Raw genomic sequence first — 15,149 nt, forward strand, 5'->3', positions numbered from 1 at the left:
GATTGTATTCTGATTTCTTAGCTTTTTCTATAGAGATAAAACCCTAACCCTAAAACCTTAACCCTCTTTAAAGCTAGAAAATAGAGAGTGAGCTGGATGTGTAGAAAAACAAAGGGTCTGAGTAGTATTTATAGGACAAATAGAGGTTCAATCGTACCTAACAAATTTAATTTATGGATTTGATTTGATTTGATTTTTGAATCAAGAAGATTTATTTTTTTCAAAATATTTACAAGAATTGCTACCCCGTAGATATTGGCTTTTCTGTTACATAGTTAACAAATAAATAAATAATGCTAAATAATTAATCTAAAAGTAATGAAACAAACTCAATTTATAACTTTTATGAAAATTCTCAGACATTATTAGATAATTTACTTTAATTTTCTTAAAAAAATCAAGAATAGCGAAATAATTAATATTAGATATGTCATATTTAAATATACTATATTTAATCTATATAATAAGACTATCATTGCAAATCATATTTTGTAAAAGTAATTAACATTACCATTTTAAAATTTTGAATAATAATTTTTAAATATTTTAAGTTCTATAAATTAATTATTAATTTAATATTTCAATGTAAAAATTATTTTTTAATATTTTTTAATTATATTTTTTATAACTTATTGATTTCTAACCTAATTCAAATTCTAAATATAATTTTTACTATAAAATAGATATAATTAGTTTTATATTAATTTAATCTTACCTTGATGTGCAATAAATTCTAGATAGGGATAAAATATATTTTAGATATAGTATAATTATCCTATCATTTTTTTATATAAAACTTTTAATTTAAACTTTTATTTTCATTATCAGTATGAACTTGAGATCTCCTCAGCTTAATTCGTTTAAATATATTTTAAAATTGATAAATTTTAATTTTTTTATAAGTGATTTTTTATTAAACAACACAAAAAGGTGCTAACCCAATACAAAAGGAATAAAGACAAAACAACCGAATATAAGAAATTAACCACAAATCAAAATACAATTACACCACTACTAATTCTGACAGATTAGCAAACTAATTGTCTTTGTCAGCATATAAGCCTCTATTAGCTATAATCTAAAATTAGTTCCACCCCATGTGTTTCGGGAAACTAGCAACCAGAAAAACATAAAGAAAGAGGGTTGAACAAGAAAATGAAAAACTATCACAAATGTAATCAACCACTGTTGCTTAGTCCCAACACTTCCGGAAGCAACCTCCTCACCTGCCAGCCACTCAAAAATCTCATCCCACACCCAAAGAAAAGATGGAAGACACTCTCTTCGAACTGAGAGAACATCAGACAAGTGGTAAGAGATACGTTAGTAATGACACCTCTCCGCGCAATAACTATGTTCTAGTAAGAAGGCTATTAAGAATGAAATGCCATCCGAAAATCTTGACCTTTCCGAGAACCTTCGCTTTCCATATGTTATTAATCACCTAAATTTTATCGTTGTCCAACAAAGTTCCATCAATCCTCACAAGGTACAAACTTTGATAAAAGTTCCTCATTGTTATCCTAATTACGCCACTAGATAACCGAATCACTGCATTCTGCACAGGAGAAGAATTAGCAAGAAAAAACAGCTCATTCCACTCATCTGATAGAGCCCCCAAAAAGTCTCCAGAATCCATACCTTCCAATGACCATTCTCCCGTAATCTTAAATCTGTCACATTCTAATCCTTCGACGAACACCCCTCAAACAGATTCAGAAACAAACCTTTAAAAGTAAAATTACATGCTCATCAGTGATTCAAAAAATCAAACATATGGCCAAACTTAAATTTGCACGATAAGGAGCTAAAAACTAAGATTGACCAATTAACTTACTCCTACACACCTCCCTCACGTCTCGCCACCACAACAAAAAATATTAACCTTATTCACCGTCACCTTATCCTAAAGACAATTCATTCCCTCACCATACCTGAATTCCAAAAGATCAGACCAAATTGCGTCTCGCTCTGACATGCACCTCCAACCCTATTTGTAATGTAGACAATTCTAAAATTGATAACAAGTGAGCACTGAAGAGAACGGCCACCAATCCTCCATAAATCATCCTTCCACCTGAATGGTTAAATTGATCTACTAGGTGGGGACAAGCAAACAAAAAACTATTGGTTAGAAACTAACAAACAAATTTATTATGAGAAAAATAATAGAGTTTGTATTTATTATCATCAAAGTTGTTGGTAGTTGATTAAAATTGATAGTTTGTAAAAGATTGTTTTAGAAAATTGTTTAGAAAGAAGATAATGTCATTGATTTTTTGGATGGTCAATTTCAAAGTTCCGATTTCTTATTTATAGGCTTTAGTCACCAACCTCTCGATAGTGATGAATGTTTATACATTATTTTAGTTCTTTCTCGATGTTTCATGATAGATTAGCATCATGATTGTTCGAGGTTCTTCTATCATTTCCTTACACTTATAGTTTTAGGTTCTTCTACCATATAAATTATAGTTCTAGGCTCTTTTACCATTTTTTTACACTTTATATTTAAGAATATTTTATAAATTTATAGCAATTTCAACATTCCTCCTTGATGCAAATTTTTGTTACTCCAAGTGTAGCTCGTAGCTCTTAAAATTTTGGTCTCGGCAACGCCTTCGTGAATATGTTTACAATTTGATCTTCTATCCTGCAGTAGTCAAGTTTGATCTCTTTAATTACTTCAGCTTCTCTGATATTTGATTGCTGTGTGTTTTATGTTGTTGTGACTTGTGATGCACTAGATTTTTCGCCATTGCATTTGCTGATTTATTGTTGCAGTTGATTTTAGTAAGCTCATCTTGTTTTTCTCCCATGCATGTCTTCAAGTATTCTACAAAGTCATATAGCTTGACTCGTTGCTTCAACAACTTCCACGTACTCTGTAGTGGATTGTGCAACTGTAATTTGCTTCTTCGATGCCCAAGAGAAATTCCTAATCATATTGAGAAAGTATAGTCAAAAGTGCTCGTCATGTCATCTTTCGAACCTGCTCAATCACTGTCATAGTAGCAAAGTAATCTTGGGTTGGTTTTGATAGTGTACCATATAACGAACTCTTTTGTTCCTTGTAGATACCTCAAAAAGTGTATTTAACTTGGATTTTAAATGAATTTCGATAGAAGACTTGTAACATACATTATGTCTGACCGTGTAGCTGTTGAATATGGGAGACTTCCAATTACACTTATGTATCCAGATGCATTAAGTTTTGGTGTTCCATCATTCTTCTATTGTTTCTCATTTATTATGAGTGAAATATCAACACGTTTGTAACCGTACATCTTAAATTTCTTAAGTCTTCTATGTATTTCTTTTGCGAGATGAAAATTGTAACACCCTAATTTTTCTTAAATAATATTTAAATAAACATCACAGTAATTTAAAAACTTCACCCAACTAGAATGTCACATTCATACAAACAGAAACTTGCTGATGGTATAGTAATATGTAACACATACTCCCTCCGTCCCAAAATATAAGAGAGGGAAAAAACACACTTATTAAGAAAAGTATAAACATAATCATTTAACTTGCGGGTTTAATGAAATAAAGTGCTTAGAAAGATGTAAAAATAAATATTATTGGTTGTTAGTTAGAGAAAAGATGAGAGAGAATGTAAACCAAATGCACGTGCTCAGCTAATCAGGTGAGAATCAGTTGGAACTACTCGTCCAGTCCCTAGCTAGGAAGACTCTGCCTCAGTAACCGCTGGTCTTCATTGTAAAATGAAAAAACGTAACAAATCAGTGAACTACTACCAATTTCAAATTTTCTTTCATATCACCAGAAATTTTGAAATTTCTAGTACAGTTTTCAAAATGTAACCATCAGAAATTATAAAATTCACAATAAAATTCTAATTTTTTGAACTACCAAAAATTGTGAAATTTCTGGTATCATGCTATGAATATATACTGGAATTTTTTAAATTCTCGGTAAAAATGCAAGTAAAAATACTGGAATTTATGAAATTCTCGATAAAAATCTAAAGGATAGTACCACAAATTTTGAAATTTCTGGTAAAATCCTTACTTTTAACGGGATTTTCGGTAAAAGTGTGAAATTTCCGATATCGCTATATAGATTTTAGAATTTGCAAATTTTGAGTGGATTTTGAAAACTAGTTAGAAATTTAACAAAATTAATATAGTCAATTGATTGAGCTTATGGAGATGCCATGTCTAAATGGCGTAGCACGTTAAATCGTCGGTACTAGTACTATATAGTTACAAGAGTCGTAATGAAGACTAAATATATACATTAGCATCTGAATAAATAATGTCTTTCGATATTCTTCTCATGTGAAATTCTTTAACATTCACCATTTTATATATACAAACTACTAAATATTAATTCCAAACAGAGCCAATGCACAAAACAATCAACACAGCATGGACATAAATATCAGAGAAACATTAAATCAGACTGAAATATATAAATATAATTATGAAAAAGAAAGCAAGTACTAAACATACATATATATATATATATATATATATATATATATATATATATATATATATATATATATATATATATATATATATATATATATAAAATTAAACATAACATTAATCAACAAGATTGATCCTTAATAGAAATTATAAAATTTTAAAACATAATCCTTAATAAAACATGAATTTAGTCTCTAAACTTATCACTCTAGGTCTAATAAAATCTTCAAAGTAAATATGTAATCATTCAAAAGCCCATTGATTTTCGCGGCGAACTGCTTCCTCTTCCTCTTCTGTGAAGTCATTCTCAATATTAAACATCTTGCGGATCTCCTCAACACTCTTACCAACCATCATGTCCGCAGTAGCCTGGCATGTAAGATCTAACAGACTCTTGATGTCCAAATAGTTTGCAGCCAATATGAGTTCAAACAGTGTGACTTGATCAACCTTGACGAATTCTGCATCCCAAGCCTTGAGACCATTATCTTTAGCAGGTTTTTCTTCAGAATTTTCTTCAGAATTCTTAGCCTCAACATGCTTCTTGCAGTACTCAATCACCGTTGCCAGAATCTTGCTGGTCACATTTGGGAGAGGGATTCCGGTTTCATCGGCGCAATCATCCTCGATCATATGCTTGATCATTTGTGATTCCAACGCTACTGCTTCGTCCACTTCAAAAATATCACCATCACGACTCTTGAGATTGATCTTCTTTGTTGATGCCATGATTGAACTTTGATTCTTGAATACTATTGAAAAGCCCTAACCCTTGGAAGATATTAACTAGTGAACAGCTTGACAGTATTTATATTGCAACTAGGGTTGGACTTAGCGTAGCGAACAAGTATAATTTATTGTTTTTTTTCTTCTTTATTTATGGATTTTATTTGATTTTGAATCAAAAAGATTTGTTATTTTTAATTAAAAATATTTAGAAGATTTGTTATCCTTATAACGCGTAAATAATGGATATTGATTTTTAACCTTTTTTTTTTTCCGTTACATACTATAAGTGGAAAAATTAATTTTTATTCTATTTTATCATTTTGTTTTAAAAATACGTTTTCTCAAATAAATTTAAATACAAATTATATTTAATATATCATCTCTTATTTCTTCATAATTAATTGTATTAGAGAAGTATGAAGCCATCCATGATAGAAGAAGATCCATGGTAGAAGAAGCACAAAGATAAGAGTGTTGAACCTAGCATTTTTCTAGCATTCCAAATGTCATTCCAAATGCTATTTATAATGTAGACATTACTAGAATCGATGACAAGTGAGCACTTAGGAGAACGGCCACCAATCCTCCATAAATGATCCTTCCACCACAATGATTAAATTGATCTACTAGTTGGGAACAAACAAACAAGAAGACTAATGGTTGGAAACAAACAAACAAATTTCTTTAAAAGAAAAATAATAGTTTGTATATTTTTTAATAGGCAAGATATCTATTAAAACTGAGTTAAAAAGGCTAATCGAACAAAAGTACAACGCGGAAAACTTCTACCTCCCGAAACAACAGAAAGGATGAGTCACTACGCCAAATTTAAGCTGTAGCAGCGCAGCTACTAAAGCGCTTTTAGCAAAAGCGCTCTCGTAGGGCTCGCTAAAAACAAAATTAATAAACAAGGGAAAATGATGCAAAAAAAGCGCTCTGGTAGGGGGGGTTATGAGAGCGCTTTCAAAAAGCGCTCTGGTAGGGGGGGGTATGAGAGCGCTTTTAAAAAGCGCTCTGGTAGGGGGGTTATGAAAGCGCTTTTAAAAGCGCTCTTATAGGGTGGGTGCTACGAAAGCGCTTTTGGGATAAAAGCGCTCTGGTAGGGGGTGTTATTAAAGCGCTTTTGAAAAGCGCTCTGGTAGCCCATTTAAAAAATTATATATTTTACAAACACACGCGTTTTGTTTCAGATCCAAAACACGCGAACCTTCTTCTTCCTTTCGTTGCTCCGCCGTCCTCACTCCCTCTCCAGCCTTCAACCGACTCCGCCACCGCCTTCCTCACTCCATCGCCACCCTTCAACCGTCTCTTCTCTGTTCAGGTTAGGGTTTTGTGCCGGAAATTTTCCTTCTTTTCATTGTTTGCTTTCAAAAATACAAAATTTTATTTAGGGTTATAGTTAATATTATTGGGGCTTTTTTAATTTATCAGTGATTTAGGTTTTATCAGTGTGATTTAGAGTATTGAAGACAAAGTTTGTTAGGTTTTTATCAGTGATTTAGAGTATTGAAGACAAAGTTTGTTAGGTTTTTATGCAGAAAAAAAAAACTCAAGTAATTTGTTTTTGGAATAAAAGTTTCATTAGATCCGTGAAGATAGTATTTACATCTATAGATGTATTATCTATAGTTTTATACACTTTTTAATTTAGTATGAATTGATTTAAAGGGCCTCCAGGATTGATCGCTTTTTACATGATCTTTTCTGGACATAAAGCATAGGACTTTTTGTTTTATTAGCCACTATTACGAGTTCCAATGTGGAACGTGTTGAGAACATTCATTTCTAGGGAACTTTTGAACTCTTTTAGCTTTCACATTCTAATTTTTTTTTTTCAATATAATGTATCTGGAAATTAACATGATTCAAGATTTTCTATATGTAGTTAGTAATAATCACGTTTTTCTATTGTAGGTTGAGCTTCAAACAGTGGATGGACTGGTAAAGGATAGAACACAATGTGCCCCTGCCGATTATGTTCCACAGAATATGAATCAAGTATTGTACCCCGAAGTCTTCTGTGGCAGGATCCTTCGGGGTACAGTTATTTGATTCATATTCTGTGACACAATACAACTTGGATAGAAATGAGGTGATGCAGGTTAAGTCCAACAAAACCTTCAAATTTCTAGTCCAACAACCCCTTCTCATTATTGCAACATTTATTGATTGAGTAAACATACACCCCTAGCTTACACCAACACCGTAATTTTCTACATACAAGGTATACAATTCATTTTTTATTAATTTATTCTATCTTAATTTCTGTGCACAAGTATCTATCTGTGTTAAAATATACGGTGTAATATACAAGTGTAGGAAAATAAGTGTAGATATAGCATAGCTCAAAGATGAAGGAAAACGCTGAAGGGTAAGTAGTAGTAACTAGTTGTCATGTATTATTTGTCATAGAAATTAATATTCAACTTTTATTTGTGTCTAATTTTTCCTGTCAATTGGTTGTGAACTTTACATTAATTGTTGTTGCAGAGAAACTTCTTATATTGCTAAGAGATAGTAGAAAGCTCACAAGGATACTGGGCTCTTTTGATCAATTTGGTAACAACTTCTCAAATTCTGTAATTGTTTGACATGCTGTTGGTTGAGTATCTAATAGTGTTCCTATCAATAACATGTAGCTAATGTTGTTCTTGAGGGTGTCTGTGACAGGATTATTGTTAGTGATCTATATTGCTTTATCCCTCTGGGCTATATGACGTGGCTGTGTTAAATTTAAGGTAAACTTTATGTACAAAATTTGTTGAACTAATTTACAATAAATGATATTCCATTCCATGTATTCAAGTTAGATATATAAAGTCCTACATATTAATAAATTAATTTGTATTTATTGATATATTTAATTTGATTATTCTTTTTACACGACATATATATATATATATATATATATATATATATATATATATATATATATATATATATATATATATATATACTCGTTCTACTCTTTACCTTCTTATTTTAGAGCCTTTATATAATAATAATCTTATTTTGATTATATTATTTTTATTTTGCAGATTGTGAAGATTTTCAGTCATTTGAAGATGTTCAGACTTTGCAGGACTAGGACCGATTTAGTTGATTTAGTTGTTTAGGGATGATTTTCTTATTGTTATAATGTCATGTGAATTGGTTTAGTTGTTTTCATGTTAGAAATATGTGAATCGGTGTATATATATTTTGGAATAATTACAATGGTATAATTATAATGCATGTTTAGTATATAATCGAAATCGCTTCTTTGTTGAAATAATGAGATTACTGAAATAATGGGATTACGATTGTAAATTATAGGTTTATGGGATAACAATGGTAAATTACAGGTTCATGAAAGAATGCTGCCATAAATGCAGGTTTAGAAATTATAAAAATAATAGGTTTATAAAAAAAAAGCATAAAAAATAAAATAAAAAACGCAACCTACGAAAGCGCTTTTGGAAAAGCGCTCTTATAGGGGGGGCTATCAGAGCGCTTTTTCCAGAAAAAGCGCTCTAATAGGGGGGGTACCAGAGCGCTTTTTCCAGAAAAGCGCTCTTATAGGGGGGTCTACCAGAGCGCTTTTAGAAGCGCTTTTGTTACCTATGCCAGCGCTGGCTTTCACAGCGCTTTAAAGCGCTTTTAAAGCCCAAAATAAGCGCTTTCGTAGGCCTTCCGTGTTGTAGTGAGTGTTCCAATTGAAGAAATTATAACCAGATAACAAAGGATCGCAAGAGGATAACCATATCCAAGATCAAAAAATAATAGATGACATAACATTATCATAAGAGAGATATATGTTCTTAAAAATAGTTAATAAAAGATAGTTTGAGAAAATTGTTTAGAAAGAAGACAATGTCATTGATTTCTTGGATGATCAATTTCAAAGTACCGATTGTCGTGGTCCTTAAGAACATATAGTTTGAGAAATGTTTCTAGTGCGAACGGCGTTGACTCGTTCTCGTGGTCCTTAACCGAGGGCAACGAATTTTCCGTTGCAAGCATAACAACCGCCATTGATAGTCACAAGGCCTTTGCATGGGACTATAATTTGTTTAATTCTTTGAAAGTTTTGTGGGAGCTAAAGCTTCCGCCCAAGATCAAGGTATTCGCTTGGAGATTCTTTATTGATCGGCTCCCGACTAGAGATCAATTATTGAAAAGAGGTGTAGCCAATGTTCCGTGCCCGGATTGTGTGATGTGTGGTTCCTTCCTTGAATCATCTTCCCATCTTTTTTTCATTTGTCAAGAGGCGAAAACAATTTGGAAATATGTGTTTAGTTGGCTTGGAATTTCGGAGATGTTGAATGAAGAGGATTTGCTTTGTTTCAACGTTATTCAAGATAAGATGAATTGCGGCAAGCGAAGAGTTTTAATCAATTTTGTGTGGGTTGCAACTATTTGGAGCCTTTGGCTTATGAGGAACGCAATTATTTTTAGGGGGGAGGCGTTTTGTTTTGACGTTATTTGTTCTAATATTGTTTTTCTTTCTTGGAGATGGATGTTTTGTGGATATAGCAAGTTTAGACCAACATATTATGAATGGTTTAAACTTCCCTTATCCGACACTAGTCATCTTTAGTGTCGTTTTCTTCTTTGTAAGGGTTGCACCCCTAGTGCGAACTTTTCAATCAATTGCTTATTAAAAAAAAAAGTACCGATTGTCTATTTATAGGTTTAAGTCACCAACCTCTCAATAGTGGGAAATGTTTCTATATTATTTTAGTTCTTTTTAGATGTTTCATGATAGATTAGTATCATGATTGTTCTAGGTTCTTCTATCATTTCTTTATACTTATAGTTCTAGATACTTATACCATACAAATTATAGTTCTGAACTCTTCTACCATTTTTATACACATTATATTTAAGAATATTTTTGAAATTTATAGGAATTTCAACACTCTTCCTTGATGCATATTTCTGGGACTCCAAGTGTAGCACGTAGCTCTTAAAATTTTGGTCTGAGCGAAGCCTTCGTTATTATGTCTACAATTTGATCTTCTATCCTGCAGTAGTCAAGTTTGATCTCTTTAGTTTCTTCAGCTTCTCTGATACTTGATTGTTGTGTGGTTTGTTTTGTTGTGATGCACTAGATTTTTTGCCATTGCGATTGCTGATTTGTTGTTGCAGTTTATTTTGGTAAGCTCTCTTGTTTTTCTCCCGTGCCTTTAAGTATTTTACAAAGTCATATAGCTTAACTCGTTGCTTCAACAACTTCCACGTACTCTGCTTCTACAATGGATTGTGCATCCGCAGTTTGCTTCTTCGATGCCCAAGAGAAAATTCCTAATAATATTGAGAAAATATAGTCAAAAGTGCTCTTCATGTCATCTTCCGAACCTGCCCAATCACTGTTAGAGTAGCCAAGTAATACTGAGTTGGTTTTGGTAGTGTATCATATACCGAACTCTTTTGTTCCTTGTAGATACCTCAAAATTCTTTTTCCTTCTCGAAAATGTATTTGACTTGGATTTCGAATGAATTTTGATAGAAGACTTATATCATACATTATGTCTGATCGTGTAGCTGTTGAATATAGGAGGCTTTTAATTAAACTTCTGTATTCAGATGCATCAAGTTTTGGTGCTCCATCATTCTTCTATTGTTTCTCATTTGTTATGAGTTAAATAGTAACATGTTTGCAATCGTACGTCTTAAATTTCTTAAGTAAGTCTTCAGTGTATTCTTTTGCAAGATGAATATTGTAACACCATAATTTTTTCCGAATAATATTTAAATAAACATCACAGTAAGTTAAAAACTTCACCCAACTAGGATGTCACATTCATACAAACACAAACCTGCTCATGATATAGTAATATGTAACACATACAACTTATCATATTAATTAATGGCAAGTGTAAAACTTCGATTTATTACAGCAGAAAAACATCAACAAAGTGTTCCAAATGCTTAATTTAAAATGAAACATAACCATGTAGTAATTATAAAGATTGCAACAAAAGAGACATTATAGTTCTCAAACAATATAAGTATAACACACAAACATTTGACCCTTAGTGTTACATATCAGAGCAGACACCGACACCGACAAATTCAAATAAAAAAGAGCACCACCCTCTTCAACTAACATCCACCTTCATTGCAGATTACCTACGCATTACCCACGTAAAGGCAACATTCAAACAGAATGGGTGAGATATCATAATAATCAAAAGGAATTAATGCATGTTAAGTAAATACATATTATTTCATCCATAGTCACCCAACCCACATATTGAACTTCCATATCATCGTCAACATAAAAATCACACATCGATTATGTAAAATCACATCATGCCATAATCACAATTACGCATCAGCCACAATAATGACAATTATGCAATGCTTAGAGACTCTATACCAAAGACTCAATGCATGTTACACCATTTTTGTGAACATTCAGGTTCACCGCTCCGATCCTCATCATAGGCACGGAGCACACCAAAACGCACTCAAATCTACACAATAGGATTGAAGCTCATCAATAAGAACCATCGTCCAAACACCAATGATGCATGACACGCAATAAACATGCAACAACGAATACAATGTCTTTCCCCATTGGAAATCGTATTCCGCCAATTCTTTCCACCAGCATCACATACCTGCTATAACAATTCTTCAATAATATTCACAACATAACACGCTACAGCAATGCATATTACGTATAATTCAAACACCGGTATTACACCGCAACCTATAGTTTTCACTATATAAAGTCATTTCACCATGTCGAACTCAGTTCCAACAACATGAAACCATTTTTACATGAAAGCACATTATCTCAGCTTTCCGCAGATTCAATCGGCGCGTCAAACTGACACCCAAAACTCAATATACGAATTTTCAAAGTTTCATAAATACTATTCCTACAGAGGTGTAATCGGTAACGCTCCATATGGTAACCGGTTACACATTCACAACTTGCCCAAATTTCTCAATTTTCGAAGTCATAATCGATTATGCACATGGGTGTAATCGATAATGCCTATTTTCCATAACCCAAAGTTTCAAATTTTACATTGCGTAATCGATTACGCACATACTCGTAATTGGTTACGCCTTCGAAATTTCTAAAGTATTTAAAGGTTTTGCAACTGTAATCGATTAAGCCCATAGTGGTAACCGATTACCACTACGATAGAGGAAAATTCTGCTATTTTTCAAATACGAAAACCAGTTCTCACCTACCCACAATCTCCAATTTTCCTTGAAGCATTGAGCAACCAGCAATGACGGGTTCATTACCACACATAATCATTACATTCCAACATAAACATATCAATCATCAACGGGATTCAATCATACATAGAAAAATCACAAACATGAATAGAACACAAACAACCATAACAATTCATAATCCCCAAACATACATATCATTATACAACCCTTTAGAAGATTGGAACCTCGCCCTTACCTTCGAATTTCTAGCAAAGCTTCTGACCTCTAACAATGGATATTCTTCCTCAAGCTCTAGCCTTTCTCTTCCCTTGTTTCCTTCTCTTTTTACATACTATTCGATTATGACCTCACTAACCTCTAACCCCCTTTATTATATTATTATCCTCAACTAATTAATCAAATAATAAAAATTAAAACTTAAATAATTATTTAATCCTATTATCACTAATATTGTTTAATCTATTTAAATTCTAATTAAATTATTATAGTAACAATACACTCTATCACCCTTATGTCTCTACTCAATTACTCAAACACCCCCGACACTTCTAACTCTAATTTTCTAAATGTTATTACCATACACCGAAGGGCCCCCAAACGCACCAAAACACTAAATAGCACACAACATCACACAATTAATTATAATTAATTATTTACATAAATCAGAGCGTTACAAATATCATGTCATTGCTTTGACTTACCTTTATACCGAGGAAGTAAGTCATCAAACCAATGTCGTTTAACTCAAAGGTCTTCATCATGTCTTCTTTTAACTCCATCATCATCTTATTATTGTTTCCCGTGTAGATAAAATTATTTACATATAGAGAGAGTAAGAGAGTGTATTGACCTTGAGACTTGATGTATAATGTAGGCTCACTCTTGCTCCTCCTGAATTCTCGATCCATGAAATACTGATCGACTTTATTATACCGTGCTCGAGGCCCTTGCTTCATGCCATAGAGTGCTTTTCTTAGTCTTAACTCTTCTCTAAGATGCTCGTCTAATCTTACACTTCGGCATCATGTGTTATAAGGTGCGCAAAACTGCACATGCTCAGCCAACCGTTTCCGGTGAGAATCAGTTAGAACTATTTGTCCAGTCTGTAGCTGGGAAGACTTTGCCTCAGCAACCCTAGCCCAGGTTGCCCCGCTCTATCTGTGGTCATGCCTGCAATTGTATCTTCCTTTCCCCTGTTCTTCATTGTAAAATGAAAAAACGTAACAAATCAGTGAACTACTGCCAATTTCAAATTTTCCTTCATATCACCAAAAATTCTGAAATTTCCAATACAATTTTCAAAATTTAACTATCGGAAATTTTAAAATTCACGATAAAATTTCAATTTTTTGAACGACCAAATATTCTAAAATTTTCTGTATCACGCTATGAATAAATACTGGAATTTCTGAAATTCTCAGTAAAAAGTTAAAGTATTGTATCGAAAATTTTGAAATTCTTGGTAAAAACCTTACTTTTCACAAGATTTCCGGTAAAAGTGTGAAATTTTTTGATATCCCTCCGTAGCTTTTGTAATTTGCAAATTTTGAGTGGATTTTGAAAAATAGTTAAAAATTTAACAAAAATAATATAGTCAATTGATTGAGCTTATGGAGATGCCATGTCTAAATGGCGAGGCACGTTAAGTCGTCGGTACTAGTACTATATAGTTACAAGAGTCGTAATGAAGACCAAATATATACATTAGCATCTGAATAAATAATGTCTTTCGATATTCTTCTCATGTGAAATTCTTTAACATTCACCTTTTTATATAATACAAACTACTGAATATTAATTCCAAACAGAACCAATGCACAAAACAATCCACACAACATGGATATAAATATCAGAGAAACATTAAACCAGACTGAAATATATAAATATAATTCTGAAAGAAAAACAAGTACTAAGCATATATATATGAAAGCTTATCACTCTATGTCTAATACAATCTTCAAAGTAAATAAGTAATCAATCAAAAGCCCACTGATTTTCACGGCGAACTGCTTCCTCTTCCTCTTCCGTAAAGTCATTCTCAATATTAAACATCTTGCGGATCTCCTCAATACTCTTACCCACCATCATGTCCGCAGTAGCCTGGCATGTAAGATCTAACAGACTCTTGATGTCCAAATAGTTTGCAGCCAATATGAGTTCAAACAGTGTGACTTGATCAACCTTGACGAAGTCAGCATCCCAAGCCTTGAGACCATTATCATTAGCAGGTTTTTCTTCAGAATTTTCTTCAGAATTCTTAGCCTCAACATGCTTCTTGCAGTACTCAATCACCGTTGCCAGAATCTTGCTGGTCACATTTGGGAGAGGGATTCCAGTTTCATCAGCGCAATCATCCTCGATCATATGCTTGATCATTTGTGATTCCAACGCCACTGCTTCGTCGACTTCAAAAATATCACCATCAAGACTCTTGAGATTGATCTTCTTTGTTGATGGCATGATTGAACTTTGATTGTTGAATACTATTCTTCACCTTTTTTTTTCAATTGTAAAAACCCTAAATTTGAAAGTACTAGATTTTTGGCCCGTGCGATGCACGGGTATTTTAAGATTGAAAACTATAATATTTATTAAAAGTTAATATTTTATTATTATTATTATATTAAGTAGGTTATTATAATAATAATAATTATTATTAATGTTAATTTTTAACAATTACATTACTATATCATGATATTTTTTATTAATATTATTTTATTTTTATTTTATTTTTATTTTCATTTTTTATTACAATAGTTTTGTTTTAATGACTTA

At 32.4% G+C, this 15,149-nt stretch overlaps 2 protein-coding genes across 2 annotated transcripts; both read right to left on the reverse strand.

Annotated features, from left to right (window-relative positions):
* Positions 1–4,703: 4,703 nt before the first annotated feature.
* On the reverse strand, positions 4,704–5,216 carry LOC131606292 (SKP1-like protein 1A). Its single transcript, XM_058878542.1, has one exon. It carries the CDS (start codon positions 5,187–5,189, stop codon positions 4,704–4,706), a length of 486 nt encoding a protein of 161 aa, XP_058734525.1. The 5' UTR covers positions 5,190–5,216.
* Positions 5,217–14,348: 9,132 nt separating this feature from the next.
* LOC131606293 (SKP1-like protein 1A) lies at positions 14,349–14,837 on the reverse strand. The gene has a single exon (XM_058878543.1). The coding sequence runs from the start codon at positions 14,832–14,834 to the stop codon at positions 14,349–14,351; it is 486 nt and encodes a 161-aa protein (XP_058734526.1). The 5' UTR covers positions 14,835–14,837.
* Between the last annotated feature and the right edge of the window lie 312 nt (positions 14,838–15,149).

This window comes from Vicia villosa, linkage group LG5 (genome assembly GCF_029867415.1).
Source record: "Vicia villosa cultivar HV-30 ecotype Madison, WI linkage group LG5, Vvil1.0, whole genome shotgun sequence".
NCBI lineage: Eukaryota > Viridiplantae > Streptophyta > Magnoliopsida > Fabales > Fabaceae > Vicia > Vicia villosa.